General features: G+C 43.0%; 1 protein-coding gene across 4 annotated transcripts in view; it reads right to left on the reverse strand.

Moving 5' to 3' along the window:
* The window catches only part of LRRIQ1 (leucine rich repeats and IQ motif containing 1), a 289,414-nt gene that overhangs the window by 68,098 nt on the left and 202,631 nt on the right, over positions 1-18,685 (reverse strand). For all 4 annotated transcript variants that reach the window (XM_033951658.1, XM_033951656.1, XM_033951659.1 and 1 more), the window contains 5 exons: positions 18,207-18,296; positions 17,426-17,559; positions 15,148-15,243; positions 12,846-12,934; positions 3,140-3,241 (listed from right to left, as the gene is read on the reverse strand). In XM_033951658.1, the coding sequence (XP_033807549.1) occupies positions 3,140-3,241; positions 12,846-12,934; positions 15,148-15,243; positions 17,426-17,559; positions 18,207-18,296 (511 nt within the window). The remainder of the gene's footprint in view (positions 1-3,139; positions 3,242-12,845; positions 12,935-15,147; positions 15,244-17,425; positions 17,560-18,206; positions 18,297-18,685) is intronic.

An 18,685-nucleotide genomic window follows, 5' to 3' on the forward strand; every position in this document is an offset into this window, starting at 1 on the left:
CTAACAATACACTACCTGTCTATCGAGCCTTTGGCTCAGAGCATTTAAGATAATCCAGATGTAAAGGGCTTCCAATTGGGGACTCAGTATCACAAGCTGGCTTTGGTCACAGATGATATCTTATTTTACATAAGCCAACCCCAGCAGTCTTTAACTGCGATTATACAGGAATTAGAATTGTATGGCCAAGAAGCGGGGTTTAAAGTGAACTATGACAAATCTGAAATCTTGGAGCATTATCACTTCACAACTTGAAGAGGATAGTCTTTGGCAAGCTTTTCTGTTTAAATGGGTTCCCAGTCAGATTAAATATCTTGGGATCCAAATAATTAGAGATCCCATCCAGTTATACTCTCGCAACTGTGAGGTCTTGCTGGGTCATATCAGAAATGATTTGAACACTTGGTGCTCCCTGTGGTTGTCCTGGTGGGGGAGGATTGCAGTGCTTAAGATGAATGTCTTGCTTGGTTTGCCTTTTCTTTTTCAATCCCTCCCTATCTCAGTTTCTAGGGGCGTCCTAGATGTACTCCAAAGGGAATTTTCTTGGTTTGTGTAGGGTAATGGACATCCAAGATTGCCTAAATCTCTTCTATGGCAGGGTCCTGAGTGGGGGGGGGGGGGGAGGCAGGGGAATGCCAAACTTGGCGTGGTACTACTGGGCGGCCCAACTTAGGCAGTTATTTGACTGGGAGTTTTCTCTGGATAAACTCAGTATCCAGTTATAACAGGCTAGCACCCCTGTGTTTCCCTTATGCTATCTTATCTGGGCCTCACACCTTGGGACTCTTCTGAGGAGGGGCTCTTTGACTAATCCTTATGTTTGTCATCTGTTGGGAATATGGCACAAGGTGCAACGGAAATTTGGAGAAACTCATGGAATATCTTCACATTCCTCTATTAGATTTAAACCTACTTTTTGGGTGGGTAGGGAGGGTATTCGCCCGATAGCAACAAAGGGGTCTCATTCACTTTCACCAATTTCTGGATGTTAGGGAGATGATCCCATTTGAAGAGTTATGAGATCTCTATCAGTTGCTCCTGAGGGATGTTTTCCCATACCTGCAAGTCAAGCATTTTATCTCCAGCCAAGGGTGGCTCCAGGAAGACCCTGATACCGATAAATTAGAAAATTTATGTATGGCATTAGGTAAACTGAATGGTCCTATTTCCCTGTTGCATAGGTTTTTGAATAACCATACATTTAGGAAATATAAATTTATGACCTCTTGGGAAAATGGGTGTTGAACTTTCTAGGACTGAATGGAAAAGAGTGTTTCTTGAAGTTTCTACATCTTCTAAATGTGTGCCGATTAAGGAAAATGCTTACAAGATCCTTACCCAGTGGTATTCAGGCTATGTTTCCACAATCTGCTACTGATGTCTGCTGGCAATGCTTACTAGACAAGGGTGCTTTTTTCCACATATGGTGGACTTGTAAGAAAATGCATTTCTGGTCCTCTGTTACCCAAGTTATGAAGAAGGGCTTAGGCTTTTCTATTTTACTGGACCCTCGGGTGTGTTTATTAGGTCTTCATACCAAGAGAGGACGCAGGTAGCAAGTCCGATTTAAGAGAGACTGTGCTTTGCATCTGCTAAGTGTATTATTGCATTAAAATGAAAATAATCAAGTGGTCCAAGATTGTTGGACCGGCACTTGAAGCTGACCTCTTTAATAGCTCTGGAGCAATTGACTGATAAACATCATGGATGTTTTGATCCCACTCATGAACTTTGGATACATTTGGACGCGATTATGCATGACTCAGTTGGAGTTTGATAGGGTTACACTGATGCTTTATTTTCTTTCTGTTCCACAATTTCTGTTTTATAACTCGCTGACTTACACTGTTGAACTTTATATGTATTGATAGGGGGGGAGGGATGGGGGAATGGGAACTAGGCAAATGTGTATAAGTTTTGCACTGTAAATTTTGGATTTGTATATGATTTTTGTGGTTCTCCTGAATCAGTGCTGTACTCGCCCCAGTGTGGGGCTCTTGTGTGTATTCTCGCCTTCATTTAAAATGGTTAATAAAAAAAATGTATTTAAAACAACAACAAATAAAAAGAACCATTGGGGACACTCTTTGGTGCTCCCATCCCACTCTAGGATGGTGGACTTAACCTCTGCATGTGAGGCTATCCTGTCTCAGTTGCAACCTGGAAACTAGCTTAGTTACTTCCAGTTAACAGGTTTCCTAGGTCAGGATATCTCTGATACCCGGCCAGATGAGCAGTCCATTCAAAATTCAACAAAATTTAGTCAGGTCTATCTCCAGGGGTCATCTGAGGCATCACTGGATTTGGAGGGGTTGGTCAAGTGCTTATCCCTTACATTGTTTGGATACCTGAACCAAGGAGTTGTGAATAGCTGCAGAGATGTTTGAAAGACTTGCAGTTGTATGAACTGTATCTGCATACATTTCTGCAGCTGCAATGTAGCGCGCGTTAAAGCCCTAACGCAACTTAGTAAAAGGAGCCCTTAGCGTAGGCCTGCTGTGCATCTCTTTGTCGTAAACAATTGTAAATGTGATAACGATCCCCTATACTCTGGCCGAAGATCAAGGGAGGGAAAACTAAGATGCTATGGCTGACTCACTGGGAAGAAAACCCACTGACTATCAGATGATGTCTCTCTCTTAACCAGTTTACCCAGCTCTTGCCCCCCATCATCTTTCAATCAACTGTCAGTTTGAGCTGCCTAAGGAGAAGGCAGCAGGGAAGAAGGGAGCTAACTAGAAGTTACCACAAAGCAATGGCCATGTGATGGTCCTGTAATGCTGTGCAACAAACTTTTAAGCTAAGCATTCCAAGGCTTTTACTTTCGACAGAGCAGAAAAAGAAATGTGCAATGGTAATGTATAATCTTGAGGAAAAAAAAAAGAATGTAAAGGAGAACTGACTGCCAGAAATCTGCATCCCATTCTTTTTTGGTAAAGCATACATGATTTTAGCGTAGACAGAATTTATATTGCAAACATACTTACTACATTAAACTGGTAGATGTTTGTCATTGCAAATGCACTGATTCAATCTAGTAAATAGAACTGCCACGAAAAGTTTAACATTGTTAAAATACATATGAGGTAAATTTCAGGCATGTACAACTTGAAAAAATAAATAAAATTCCTGCTCTTACCTTTAAAATATTCAACTTTGTTTGGCTCTTTCTTCTTTGACGGCTTCAAAGGGGGGTGTTTATTTTCATTGTTTTTGAACAACGCCAAGCGCACAGCTGGGTCTAGACCAAAAGAGTAAGTTAAAAATCAAAGGGCACTACTTGCTCATTGACACCTTCAAAGCAGACATCTTTAGATAAGAAATTTGGGAATTCTAAGAAAAAAAAAAATAGTTTCTCCAACTGAAACAATGCAATTCAAGGAAGAAACGAGGCTGATGGTTGCAGCTTCATCATCTCATAGCCCTTCTCCTTTTGGTTACTAATTGTTCTTGTCTTGGGACTGTATGGCTCATTCCATCATCCTTTTCGAAGCACCCACCATTGCCAAACTGGGGGGGAAATTAAGTTTGTTAAGATAACTATAAGTAGATGTAGTTGCAGCCAGGCCATGCTACACCTGCCAGATGCATTCACAAATTCCTGATCGCTCTTACAATAATTCTATCTAGTTTTACTGACCAATCTGCAATCAAGACAAACCACATGCAAGGCCCAATCCAAATTGGCTTCCACTCCATGTCCCTCAATCCAATCATCATGTATAGATGTACAAGACCAAACATAGAAAGGACCCTTCGGTGCAACTGGGAAGGCACAGGCTCCAAACAGTGCCTCCAAATGTGATTGGTCCATTCCAGTATCAGGAATTGCAGAGGGTTATCTCAGGCAAGGCCTCTCTAGTTCTGATGCACTAGAGATGAAATCACTAACCCTGTGATACAAGTGTAGCAGAACCACTTTTTATTTAAATCTTCTTTATGGATTTTGGGCAGCCCAACCCATTTTTGCTCAGTGTTCCAAAATTGGATTAGAGATCTAGAGCGAAAATAAAAGTTTGAGTAAAAAATTGATTAATGTGCGGAATATGGGGGAAATTCTATAACCAGTGCCTAAACTTAGGCATCTGTAGGTGCCCTGTCGATGCCTAAATAATTGAAAAATACAGTCAGAAACGGCAGTGTTGAAGCACCTACCGACGCCTAAATAAAAAGCGGCTGAAATGGCCGCTAGAATCGTGGCTAGGTAGCCACATTAGGCCACAGAATGCCAAAGTAGGCATGACCAACGCCAGATGTGGCGTTAGGTGGGCTAAAGCAGCTACCCAGCCATGATTCACTCCAAGATAGGCAGCTGAAATGTAGGCCTGGAAAACCTATCAGCCACTAGACTGCAGCAGTTGATTGCGGCAGGGACTCCCCAAAGCCGCGATTCTATAACCATCAGAAGGAAGTGAGAATCCTTCCTACCAGCCTAACAGATAAAGGTATGGGGGTGGGGGCCCAGGTGGTGTTTGGAGGGTCATGTTTTAAGGGGGTGCCAGCAGGAGGGAGTGGGCATCCCTCCTGCTGGCCGACTTGCTTTGGGGTTCGGGGGTTCTCTGCTGTGACTGCTCAGCTGATCACGGCAGGGGAATTGCCCCCCCTCCCCCATTAGCTAAGCGGCAGGTACTCCCCAAAGCTGCAATTCTGTAACCGGCGCCCTCGAAGGCAATCCGACTTGGGCACTGATTATAGAATTGCAGATTTGTGGAGTCCCTGCTACTCAGCTGATTGGGAAGGGGAGAATTCTTCTGCCACGATCGGCTGCTGCGGTCTAGCGGCAAAGATAGGCAGCTGAAATGTAGGCCACGGTTTATTCGGGCCTACATTTCAGTCAGTCACCTATCGACTAAGTAAGAATGATTCTGTAACCGGCGCCCTGGAATGAACTTGGGCGCCAGTTACAGAATCCGGCCCTATATATTTAGCATTCCAAGTATGCTCATGATCTTCCAGATCCCAGCACAATTTCTGTATAAAATATTAATTCTACTGAAATTCATGTTAGATTTATATAGGTTTCCATAGTGATTGTCATGTTCTTCCATGTTTGTACATATTTTGCATTTAAATTTTTTGCATATGTTTTTTTTACTGCATCGGGCCTAAATGTTTTTTTCTTTCTTACATGTTAGAGCTATGTGCTGAAACTCAGTGCATAGCTCCCTAATGCAAAGCTTATTAACTTCAGTCTCATAGGCAGCATCATGCATCATTCCTCCAAATGTTGATGAGTGTTGGTGGTGTTGCTACTAACAGAGTTCATTGGCAAGGTTAAGGAGGTTCTCAATGCATCATCCAACAATGAACAAAAGAAAAAAGCATAAGAATGGTGTAAGTGAAGCTCAAAGTTCTATTTCAGTAAATTATCTATTGCTTATTCCGACAGCTTTTCATTGAGTGATTCCGGCAGGCAATGCCTCCTTAAATTGGAGAGCCTCGGGCTCTCACAGCTGACTGCTATTATGAATTTGTGGTAAGGAGTGCTAAAAATGTTGAGAAGTTAGCAAAATGGTCATATGTGAACATTTTTAAGTTATTAGCTGCAAAGAGTAAAACAGAATGCAACAAATGATTTACAAGGTACAGAAATGGATGAGGCCCCTCCAACATGGTTCTTCCAGTATGCGATGATCTGGCTCAAACTGATCTCTTGTTGATATAATTTGAGTGGGGTTCCCCAAACCTGTCCTGAGGACGCTACAGCCAGAAAGGCTTTCAGGATAGCCACAACATTTTTGTCTGTGAAAAACTGATTAACAGCTCAGAACCACAAACAACAATTAATATGCATGAAATACATTTGCATGGTCTGTGTCTGAAAATGCCTTCAAATGTATTTCATCCATATTCACTCTAGAATTCCTAAAACCTGACTGGCTGCTCACTTCCCAGGACAGATTTGGGAAATTTTGCTATAAAGCCGGGGCGCACAAGTTCAGTTTTTCAAGGCTGCAAACCAATCAGATTTTCAGGATTATCTTAATGAATATGCTTGAGATCGATTTGCATAAAAGGGAGGTAGTAGGCATACAAATGTGTCTCATATATATTATGATGAGGTGCCAGGGTATGGCACAGACAGGGTCAAACCTCTCCCCCCCCAAAAAAAAAAAAAAATCTGGATCCCAATCCAGTCTGGTATTTCTGGTTCTCCACAAAATACACAAAAAGTATGAAATTCCCCAAAATAAAGAATATCATTTACTTAGAGGTTATAGGCAAGTGCCACAATTGTATTTGTAAGTCTCCAAAGTTCCTGCAGAGCCCTCAATGGCATCCCTGGCACTTTTGCACTTCCTCTCTTCTCCCAAAGGAACAGTTGCTGCTTAGTTTTCCAAAACAAAATAGTACTGGCCGAAAGGCTCCCTTCATAGTCAAGCCGGCAGAAAAGTACATAAGAGTCTGTTTCTCAGGAGACAATCTTTCCCTACTAATTCATCAAGGTTTCATAAAAAGAAAAGCATACACACATGGATTTTAAACTCACCCTCACTGATAGGGCTTTCAGATAAGAACAAACACTTATGAGCTGTTTTACCTGGAGATTTAGACTGATAGTATCTACAAATATAAACTGAGATTTTGGGGTCATGAATATGGCCCAAAAATGGGGGCTTTAGTTTATATTCGGGTATTCTGGTCTATGCTCCCCCCCAGACCTGTTGCAGGCCTCCTGAGTCCTTCATTCTGAAGCCATGGAGGTCCAGCGGTGAGCCGGGACAGAAGCGATCCTTCCCGCATCCTGTCTCAGCCAACTCTAAACCACCCCGCCTCCGTGACCCCCATAGACCTTACCTTTAAAGCCCTGGTGGTATGGCGGTGATGCGGGGCAGGAGCGATCTTCCTACACTCGTGTCCCATGAGAGCCATGATCAAAAATGTCTACTACAAGTTCCCACTGCAGTCTTGTGAGGCCATGGGAACTCACAAGACTGTAACAGACATTTTGGATTATGGCTCTCACAAGGCAGAAACATAGGAAGATCGCTCCACCCTGCTTCACTGCTAGACCACCAGGGTTTTAAAGGTAAGGTCTGCAGAGGTCAAAGAGGCATGAGGGAGGCAAGGTGGTTTAGAGTTAGCCAGGACAGGATGCAGGAAGGATCACTTCTATCCCAGTACACCACAGGACCACCAGGGCTTCAGGCAGGCCTGTAGTGGGCTTCAGGGACTGGTAAGAAGGGAAGGAGGGAACAAAGGAGGGAGGAAAGAAGGGCTTGGTGCAAGGCAGGGCACTTGAATATAAACACCCCCTCCCCTCCCAGTTTATAATCAAGTCAACCTTTTTTCCTCCTTTTGGGGGTGGGATGGAGAAAGGTCACCTCGGTTTATATTTGAGTATATACAGTAGCCTTTTGCTGGTCAATATTCAAAACTATTTAACTAGTCAGAAACAGCTGATGATTGGTTAAATTGCTTGTTCACGGCTATCTACTATTTTCAGTGGTACTTAACCAATTATAGCTGTTGAAAATTAACAGTTAGCATCTAAGTGAAAGCTGGTTATTTTGGGGGCGAAATCGGCACTTAGCCAATTAAATGCCAATATTCAGCACTTAACTGGCCAGGGCAACCATACAAATGAGACCATATAAAAATCTTTATGCGGCAACCCAGGCTTGCTTAAGTTCCGAATATTCACTTAAGTGGCCATGCGTTAACTGGCGTTGCATAAACTGGATATTCAATGCTGAAGCTTGGACATGGCCTGACAATGAACATCTGGGAATAACGCTGGCGGTGGTCAGCAAAACGCTCACTTGCTACCAGCTGAATATTTACCCCTGGGAGTTCTTTACTGTAATTTGTTTTCTTTCTTATTAAAAGATATATGTTGCTTTTGTCTTTTCTATCTTGTATATGGAGTTTCTTTCCTCTTTTGTTGATATTAGTTTTGGTTCTTTTGTGTGCTAAAGGCAGAGTGGGTAAGGTAATTTGCCTCTGTTTAATGCTGTTCGGGGTACCCTTGACCCTGTGAATGACTGCAGTATGGTTCAAAACTACAGTGGACCTGATGTTATAAAAGGCTGCAATTGTGGATGATAAGTCCAGTACCAAGAGTTTCCCCTCCTGAGGAAGCATCAGTCGCGAAACTCGAGTTGAGGGGAAGGACTTGTGTTTTATGACTGCAGGAGTTTTTTTACGTTTTATATTGCAATGGCACTTTAATTCATAGGACTGCCTGTCTCGTGACTTGTCCAACTACCACTAAGAAAGCAGATAAGTACATATTATTATTTTTCTGCTATTTAACATCTTGAGGTGGTACAGACATCGTTGGTGCTATGATGGTCTGATGGCACCCTATATTCGGGTTACCTCACTTGAACATGAAATAAGTTGTGGGTCTGAGCACTAACTAATTTAATTAATTAATTTAATATTTTTATATAGCATTTCGAGACTGTGATATATAGGTATAAGTGTTTAGTTAACATCACAGATTTATAATTATTGACTCCCTTGAGATATTATATCATATAAAAATTGATGACATAGCATAATTGCTTTATATTAGATTCTAAATACAACTGGTTGCCAATGATGGCAGATAAAGGCCATCCAAGCTCACTCCAGCCTATCCAACCATCCCGTTGTTTGCAGGATATCTACCGTAAAGTCTGGCCAGTAACATCCTCATGTTCCAAGTTAGTGGAGTTCCCATTGATGCCCTCCCCAGCCCATCCTACACTGAATCACCATATATGGGACACAAAGGGCTCCTTTTACTAAGGTGCGCTAGCATTTTTAGCGCACGCATGAAATTACCATGCACTAAACCACGCGGTACGCTTCTAGAATAACGCCAGCTCAATGCTGGCGTTAAGGTCTAGCGCTTGCGCTATTCCGCATGTTAAGGCCCTAATGCACCTTAGTAAAAGGAGCCCAAACTGTACAAGTCTGTTCAAAACTGGCCTTAGTTCTTTAATTTATACCATATGTTTCCTAATTAGAGATCCTCTGTGTTCATCCCACGCAATAAATGCAATTGAAAATGAAAATTATGCAAACTCTTTCTTTCCTAGGAGTGTCTTTTTAACCTGGCTACAAGTGTACTGGAGAAACTCATACATAATTTTAGTTGGGTTCAGAAGGACAACTTTCAAATTTGTAAATTGCTTTTTACCCATGTAAATGGGCTTTGAAAAATAATCTCTATTTAAAATATTCAATCAAATTATCAGCAGCTTTTAGACTTTGAATTTCATCCACTTTAAAGAAATTAAGCTGTATTTAAAAAAAAAAAGGGACTGCCAAATATTTGATAGAACGTTATAAAAAGATATTTATCGGCAGGTATCACTATGTTCCAGAATCGAGATGATCAAATTCCACCCATTTCACTTCAGTGTTATGAGAATACTAACTGCAACATGCATTTCTAGCATTTTGAACTCCAATTATTTTCCAACAGCCAATGTCAAGTGAATTTATACAAGCAAAATCTTATTATGTTTGCCAAAATAGATTTCAGTTGCTTACAGCACATACTGTAGAAGCACTGAAAAGGCATGAAAGCAAGTTAACCACAAACAATTATATTTAAAGGAAGTATAGTCACAATAGTTTCTTTTCCTGAGCATGCAAAAAAGGACATTATTGTGGTAAAGAGGGAACATGGTCCTATCTGGGAATCTCCGTTTCAGTTAACCACAATATTGCTTCATTTGGCAAGCACTATGTTGTGGAGAATTCAACATTTAAACCAAAGCAGAAAAATAATAGCTAATTCTCTATTCTAGAAACCTGAATGAAACAACCCAGCACTTTTTCCTTTCCTAAAAACAACTGCTGCCTAGAAACAGAGAAACATGACAGCAGGCAAAGGCCGAATGACCCATCCAGTCTGCCCATCCACAGCACCAACTATCTCCTCCTCTCCCTATAGGCTAAGGCTCTTTAAAAACTGCATTGTGAGGTCACAGAGCTTTATGGTTATAGGCTAAGGCTCTTAACACTTGCATTATGAGAGCAACGACAATCCATCAAGAAGCGAATCTGTGACTGCAATTTGAACGCCCAGGCCTCGGGAAGGAAGACTCTCCCCAAGCTGGTATCGAAGAGAACTCCAAGAACTGAGACGGAGTCAATTGCAGGAACTCCACAACCCGAGTCGTGACCCGAGAACTCTCTTGAAAAGTCTTTGTTCAAAATCAACCAGTCGTCTAGATAAGGATGAACCAGAATGCCCTCCTTGCGAACGGCAACCATCACCACTACCATAATCTTTGAGAAAGTCTGCGGCGCCGTGGCCAGACCAAATGGAAGTGCACAAAACTGATGGTGCTTTCCCAAATCACAAAGCGAAAGAATCTCTGATGGGAGACCGGAATCGGAACATGCAGGTAGGTCTCCATCAGATCAAGAGATGTCAGAAATTCCCCATGACTGAACGGCAAGAATTACAAATTTCAGGGTTTCCATGTGAAAAGACGGAACCCAAAGTGCCCTGTTGATGCCTTTCAGGTCCAAGATGGGTTGAAAAGACCCCTCTTTCTTGGGCACCACAAAGTAAATAGAGTACCTGCTGGTGCGAACCTCCTGAGGAGGTACTGGAACTACCACTTTGAGGTCCAGCAACCTTTGCAGCATCTGACGAAACGCCTGATTCTTCCAAGTTGCCTGACAAGGAGAAGAGAGGAAACGATCTGATAAGGGCTGGGAAAACGCGAGAGCATAGCAGTCCTGAATCACCTCTAAGACACACTGATCTGTTGTGATCTCGGCTCACCCCCGGTAAAACTCCCGCAACCAGGCTCCCACCAGAATCAGGGGAAGGATCCGCAGCGAGTCACTGGGCCGGGCGGGCGGAGGAGCCCCACGCCACGCCCCCTCCCCCACAGGCTTCCCAAAAGGACTGCATGCGCTAAAAGAAGTGTTCTCTAGAATGGAAAGGAGCCAAGCCATGGCTGGGGTGGTACTGATGAAAATCAGGCAAACGCCCACAGGTGGTGCCACCCCGAGATGCCTGGCGAGGTCGGTCCTCTGGTAGCTGAGGCACCTAAGAGTCACTCAAGGCCTGAACAAGCTTATCCAATTTCTCCCCAAAGAGGAAGGAGCCCCAAAAGGGAAATTTACTGAGCTTACACTTAGATGCCGCATCTGCCGACAACTCCGAAGACACAGGGTATGGCCGGTGACCAGCTCTGTTGTGTGCCATAGCCAATCACCACCAAAATTCAGTGGCTGGCTCGCTAAGGCTACTACTACTACTGCTATTAATTATTTCTAGAGACATATAATGGCTAGATAGACCCGTCTAAAAAGCAGGTCTATCTTTTGCTGTTTTGCCAAAACCGGCCAGCCACTGAATATCGGCTTATCCAGCTAAATCCTCAGAGGTAAACTTTGACCAAATATGGCCCTGGCATTGAATATCCGGGATCACCACAGACCACGGGAGGTAGCCGAACTTCCTCCCGAGGTGTGAATATTGGGGCCATACAGCCTAATTCTACACAAGGTGCTAAAACTTGTGCATGCAAATTTGGACGTGCGCCCAATTTGTGCATTTAATTTAATTGAATAATGAGCCAATTATCAACGAAAAATTGGGATCTTAACAAGCAATCAGCGCTAACTGAAATTAATTAAAATTTATGTGTGCATATATTTAGATGCATTATATGCATGTATACTTTACACGTGGCTTCAAAAAGGGAGCATGATCATGGGAGGGTCATAGGCAGATCAGGGGTGTTCTTACAATCTACACATGCAGATACAGAAACCAACAAGGCAATCAGCTAACAAGATCCAACGTGAAAATAATGATAACAGCAACCCAATACTTGTCTTTATTCACTAATCTTGCTCCGGGTTGTTAAACACAGATCCCAACATGACCATGTTCTGCCTGGGGCTGATTCAGGGGCAAATAAAATACTAATTGGTGCTAAAAATCCAACTCTAACCACATTTCAGTTGGGGTAAACGGCTGTGCATAAAGTTAGGCATGGTTCGCGGTACCAAGCACTGTTCTATAAATGGCACCTAACCTTGAACACTATTTATGGAATAGCATTAAGGGCCAAATTCTCTAAACAGCTTCCCGATTGTAGGCGACAGTAGGCGTCCTACCGTTGTCTAACTAGCCAATCAGGATGCACGTTTTCTAGACAGGCCGCCTACACTGTAGGTATTTGTTGCAGGTTCAGGTAGGTGCTTAGGGACGCTTAAGCTCGCCCAAGGAGGGGGGCTTTAGGTGCCTGGGCCAATTAGGGCCTTGGCCCCCCCTCTGATGCATCCCAGGCCCATTATTCTGAAGAGGATGGCTTCCTGGCCAGAGGGAGTAGGTATCCCTCTGGCCGGCCTGGCTGATATAGGCACCGGAAGGGGGGGGGTCCGAGTGAGCTTTGAGGGGTTTCGGGGTGTGAGGGTTTCATGGGGGTGCCGGTAAGATGGAGTGGACATCCCTCCTACGGTGGACAGTGTGGGGGTGATCAGGGGTGGCGGTGAGAGGGAGTGGGCAGCCCTCCTGCTGGCCAACTTGTGGTTGGGGTTCAGGGGTTCCCTGCCACTGTCACTCAGCTGATTGCGGCAGGGAGATTCCCTTTCTACGATCAACTCAGCGGCAACGAGATTCTCTAAATGGCACCTGTGATATAGACACCGGTTAGAGAACTGGGGATGGCTAGGCAATTCTGTATAGGACGTCCATGTGCGATTCTCAAAAGCTTCCTAAGTGGCTGCTGAGACCAGGCGTCCTATACAGAATCAGGCCCTAAGTTCATTTTTTCTGCATCAGTTTTTTATGTACAATTTATAGAATCTAGTCCATAATACAGTTTAATATGTAGGTCCCTTATTTAGCTTATATTACTAAAGCACAAATTATTTACCCAACAGCATTCTCTTCTTTGTTGTTTTAGATTTCATTTTTTGGGCTCTCTTCAGCATTAGTTGTGCAGTAGAAACGTCTTTGAAACCCCTAAAGGAAGATAATAGATAATTAAGCTGTCACAAATGTTATCAGGCCTATCCAAATGTTGGGTTAACGAAGTAGTTTTAGAAACAAACAGTTCCCCAAATATTCAGTAGTAATTAGCCGCCTGGAAACGGCTCTCGGATGGCTATCTCCCGCTGAATATCCAGCTCACCGGATTGGCTAGAGGCCAGTTGTGTCAAGTGACATAGCCAATCACTTCCAATATTGAGCAGCTGGCCAGCTAAGGCTAGTGGCTAGATAGATACGCCTAGAAAGCAAGCATATCTTTTACTGTATTTTTTTAGTTGTTCTCTGTGCGCTTTCCTATTCTAAATAGCGTTCCTTTTTTATTTTTAATTTAGTTACTTAGGGCTCCTTTTACAAAGGTGTGCTAAGCATATTAGCACGTACTGACCACGTGCTAAACGCTAACATGTGCATATTAGTCTATGGACGCGTCAGCGTTTAGTGTGCGCGCAGATTTAACACACGCTAAAAATGCTTAACGCACCTAAGTAAAATAGGGGGTTAGTGTTTATGTAAACCGCTGAGAACTCTGAGTAAGATTCAGCGGTATATCAAATTTGAATAAACAAACATATCGGCTTTGCCAGCTAAATCCGAGGTAGCAAATCTGAATATTCAATGCTGATAGCCAGAAATCCAGGCTCTCCACAGGCTGCAAGGGGCAGCCAGATTGCCTCCTACAGTCTATCAGGACCAAACAAACAAACATTGCTATAGAGTAGAGAATGACATGGTGGCTGTTACCCACGGTAAGCCACGGGTGACTGCAGGTAACCCGCCAAAAAGGTGGGGAAAAAACAGTGTTCATTGCAGCTACGGGGCAAGGCCATTCACTGCCCCGTGCAGCGGTGAATGGCATTGCCTCTGCAGTTATGGGAGGAATGCGCGTGGTCACCGATCGCACTCCCTCACTGCCCCATCCAAGCATCTCCCTCCCTTACTGATTGCTGCCGCCCGATCGCCGCCCCATCTAAGCATCTTCCTTTCTCCCTCCCTACCCCTTACCTTCGTGGCAGGCAATTTCTAAATTTCCTTTCTATGAGCAGCTGGAACGTTGAAATCGTATGTAGCTGCCGTAAAGGTTATCTCTGACGCAAGCGGAAGGGAACTGAGGAAGGTGGGATGGAGAGGAACAGACGCTGAAGGGAAATAGGGAATAGAGAGATTCCAGACTATGGGGGGAGCGGAGGGAAGAAGATAGGTACCATACCAATTGAGGGGGGGGGAAGGGAGAGATGGAAGGGAGAGGCACAGTAACAGAGCATATGGAGGAGACAGAGAAGGCAGACAGTGGATGGAAGGAAATGAATGAGGTGAAGATGAGGAAAGCAGAAACCAGACAACAAAGGTAGAAAAAAAATTTATATTTATTTTCTCTTTTTTTTTTTTTTTGCTTTAAGATAAAGTAGTATTTTAGTTATGTTGATAAAAATTTATAAACAAAGCCCTGCCAGCTGAACATCTCCTCTAGTTCAGCAGCCAGAACTTTGATTTATAAGGAAGGAATAAGCTAAATATTGCAGTACTGAGGCTTGTATGGATGCTGCGGGGCAGTGGTTGCGGGGACGGGGCAGGAACAGTGGTTACGGGGACGGGGTGGGGACACTGGTCGTGGGAACGGGGCGGAGACAGGGGTGGTGGTTGCGGGGATGGGGACAAATTTTTTCCCCGTGTCATTCTCTACTTTAGAGGTCTGTATCCTCACAAACTATTTAAATTAACTACTTTTGCAAGGCTGTTTTGCAAAAAGGAAAAATGGGCACAGGTGGCTTTAAAGGCATAGGTATTTCCCCCCTGTATAGATGATTACCTCTCTATAGGGGAAAATCTGTGAGAGAGCCAAATATCCATTATCAGCTTCAATAACTACAGAATAATGCAGACAAAATCTCCAGATATTTGATCTCATACATCAGTACATCTCAACCCAGCCCTCAGCTCAGGTCACACCTAGTCAGTCAGGCTTTCAGGATATGCACACTGAATATGCATGAGGTAAATATGCATGTACTGTCTCCGTGGGATGCAGATTTCCTCATGCATATTCATTGTGGATGTCCTGAAAATCCAACTGGCTGAGTGTGATCTGAGGAATGGGTTGAGAATCGCTGCTATATAAAACTATATAAAACTGCTGTTAGAAAATTCAACTAACATTCAACTAATTTTCTAGAAATGTAACTTTATACCATTCTATTGAAATTTGTTCCTCCTTCTCAGTTCTGACTGAGCACTCACTAATGGGCTTCATGTCAGATAGCTGTGAAAGCGTTCTTTTTCCGGACCTAGGAAGAAAATGCATTTCAGTTAGTAAAATATTGGAAAAAAAAAAGTTCTGTAAATAAACCATACAAAATATCAGTGACCCATATACATGTAGGAAATCAGTTACTAAAAGCACATGCTACTGTTCAGGAAATCAAGATACCCTAATTTGAGGACCTACATAATTAACTCCCAAATTGTATAAAATGCGCTATAAATTGCATGCACGGAGAGGAAGTGACGCTTCAGAGAGGAGCTTGAACTTGGAGCTCCAATCCAAACAGAAATTCCCTGAATATTAGTTAAAGGTGGGCGAATTTGGTCACTAATACAGTGGAAGAAATGGAATTGCAACTTTTTCCAGAAAAAGACAGATGCCAATACAATAGTGCTCCGCGCTGGAGAGAAGTAGTCCAGTCAAGTGCCATGTGATGCCCAGGTGGCAAAGTAAATGACCAATGCCGGGAGCCCTGAAATTGGAGTCTCCAAAGCTCATGAGGGGGCTTGGTGAAGAGACAGAGATGCTCACTAAGATATGGATTGCGGAGGTGAAATCTGAGATCTCAGCGGTAGCTATTCAAGTACGAGGTCCTGGGAGATCTGAAAACAAACTTGGCGGAAACGGGCATCCACCTAGATAATGTAGAAACCTGAATGGACATTTGGGTGGAAGGTATATCTAGTGCACAGAAAATTTCAGATCATTCTGGATAAGATGAAGGACCTAGAAAACTGCGCCCGTAGCAACAATTTGCGGGTATGGGGAACACCGGATATAAGTACCTATAAAGATGCCTGTGAAGTAATAACCAGGCTAATGAGATGGCTTCTTCAGAATGACGCTTTGGAGCTGGGTATAGAGCAGGCACATCGGGCTCTGGGCCCTCACCTGGCTGACAGGCCTCAGGATGTGGTGGTTTGTCTGCAGAGCTTTGTCTTCAAGGAAAGCCTGCTCAGGAGGGCCGGAGAGTTAAGGATGGTCATTTGGGAGGGACATAGATTGGAATTACCCTCAAGATCTGGCTGCTAGTACATTGCAGAAGAGGCGAGCCTTCCAAAAGGTGACCCGTGCCCTGACTCATGTGAACATGCGCTTCAGGTGGATTTTTCCATTCAGCCTACTTGTTACAATAAATGGTGTGCATACAAGACTTTCTTTTCTGCGGGAGGCAAGAGCTCTACACCAGAAAGAAGGAATTGAGATAACAGAGGGAGCAAGCTCTAGTTTGTTGGCTCAGATTGTACAACAGCACTTGAATGGTCATTACTGGCAAAAGGTGGAGCGGGGAGCCCAATCTGCTACAAGACGGTCTGCTATGGGCACAGCTGAACCCTGAGGAGGGAACGCTGGAGGATGAACTTTGAGACTACGGCATATCTCCATAGTTGAATTAGTGCCTGATTCTCCACTGGATTTTATTTGATTTCAATGGGTGGGGGGGGGGATGATTGGAATAGAGGCTGCGTGATGAAGAATGATGGATGCATGGGGAGGGAAGAGATTATGGGATATCTGTGTCCTTTTCTTCTTCTGTCAATTCCAGACTCCATCCCTTCTCCCTTGCTGCGTCGTATGCTCGGAACAAGCTACCCAAATCCCTATTCAAGGCCAAGTTAAAAGCTCACCTCTTCAAGACTGCTTTCAACTCCTAACTCCTCTCGCCTTGGGTTCTCCATCCCTAACCCTATATGTGTGGTCTGTCCAAGTTATATTGTAAGCTCTTCCAAGCAGGGAGTCCATTAAATGTCAAAATGTACAGTGCTGCTTACACCTTTCAGCACTATATAAGTAATAAATAGTAGTAGTAGTAGTAATTCAATGCTACCACATATGCGGATAGTAATACCTTATATAGAGATTAAGTGTTAGTGTTTCACTTAAGCCAGTGACTAAACTGTCTAAATACCCACTCATAGTGTGTGGCGTAGTGGTTAGAGCTAGAGCCTCAGCGCCCTGAAGTTGTGGGCTCAAACCCTGCACTGTTCTTTGTTACCCTGGACAAGTCAGCTAATCTTCCACTGCTTGAGGTACATTAGAAAGACTGTAAGCCCGCTGGAACAGATAGGGAAAAATGCTTGAGTACATGATTTGTAACCCATTCTGAGCACTTTTGTGAGGACGGGCTAAAAAATTGAATGAATAAATAAATTCATAAGCATTTTAGTTGTGTTCATGTAATATATACATTTATTCTGACATACCAGCTGCTAGATTGGGCCATATCAGGGGAAACTGTATTTCCTGTTTCGGCAGTTTCACTATACTGCCATGCATGACGTGGATTCCATGGTAAAGAAAGGGTGTCAACATCAGAAGTCGGAGCTTGCTTTGGATCCTGATCAAAAGAAATGAAAAGGAACTTTACCACTAAGTTTACTATTTTTAAAATGACACAAGTAAGATCTCACCTCTATTTCAGCAAGTAAGTATTTCTACAGAGAACTGCCAATGTGGATGTTTGGCCATTCTATGAAAGAGTATTTTAATAAGTAAACACTACATGTAGTTCAATCAGGAGCAAACGTGAATATCAAAATAATTTGCTTCAAAACTGAATAGGGTACAAAAACCTAAAGTTCAAAGCCTATAAACGAACAATATACATTACAATTCAGTGACCTTTAGCTCGCCTGAGAATCCTCAGCTGTTGACATATGATGTAGATGTCAATATTTTAAGTACTGGAGCAACTAGCAATTTTTAATCCAATGACAAAATTACAGCTGAGACGGATCATCTTTTTTTTTTTTCTTTTGCTACTGTGAAGTATAGCGTTGAAAGAAAACCAAAATAAAAGACAAAAAATTTGAGCATATGAAACAAATGAGCATGAAAAATTACAGCTGGGGTTGAGGAGGAAGCCAGAGGCTTCTAAAAGTAATTGTGTTTTTCAAGTCAATAAACTACATTATTAATCAAATTGCTGTAACATATCCCGAAAGAAGAAAGACTCAGGGCTATGAAGTGTCTTTGACGTCTTACCTTTGACCGTTGCAGCTGGTTTGGAAGAAGCAATGTTTTTGAAGGGAAGCTGAAAGAATCCAAAGTGAGCCAGTCTTGATCTAATGCAGCCTGAAAGAAAGAATAGATTCCAAAGGAAGAGGGGATTGCTAACTTTGATCAAGTCTCATCCAAACTGTATACGAGACTGCTTCTAATATTAGCTTGTCAAACATCACAATCACTACTTAAAATGCAATCATTCTAGATTTTTAAGGACACTATTAAAATGCCACATTCCGCTCACTTGGAAGGAAGTCCTACTTCATAAAAACAGAGGCTTATGGGTCAAAACTTTTATTGGCATCCTAAACTGAACTACCGGGCAGGGCTCTGGGTTTCTGGCCTGGAATATCTAAGAAAAAGGACTATTTAAATTAAATTAAATTAATTTATATAGGATGTATGGTTGGGCAGAGTGGATGGGCCATTCAGGTCTTTATCTACCATCATTTACTATG

The sequence above is a fragment of the Geotrypetes seraphini genome, chromosome 7 (genome assembly GCF_902459505.1).
Source record: "Geotrypetes seraphini chromosome 7, aGeoSer1.1, whole genome shotgun sequence".
In the NCBI taxonomy this organism is placed as follows: Eukaryota; Metazoa; Chordata; class Amphibia; order Gymnophiona; family Dermophiidae; genus Geotrypetes; species Geotrypetes seraphini.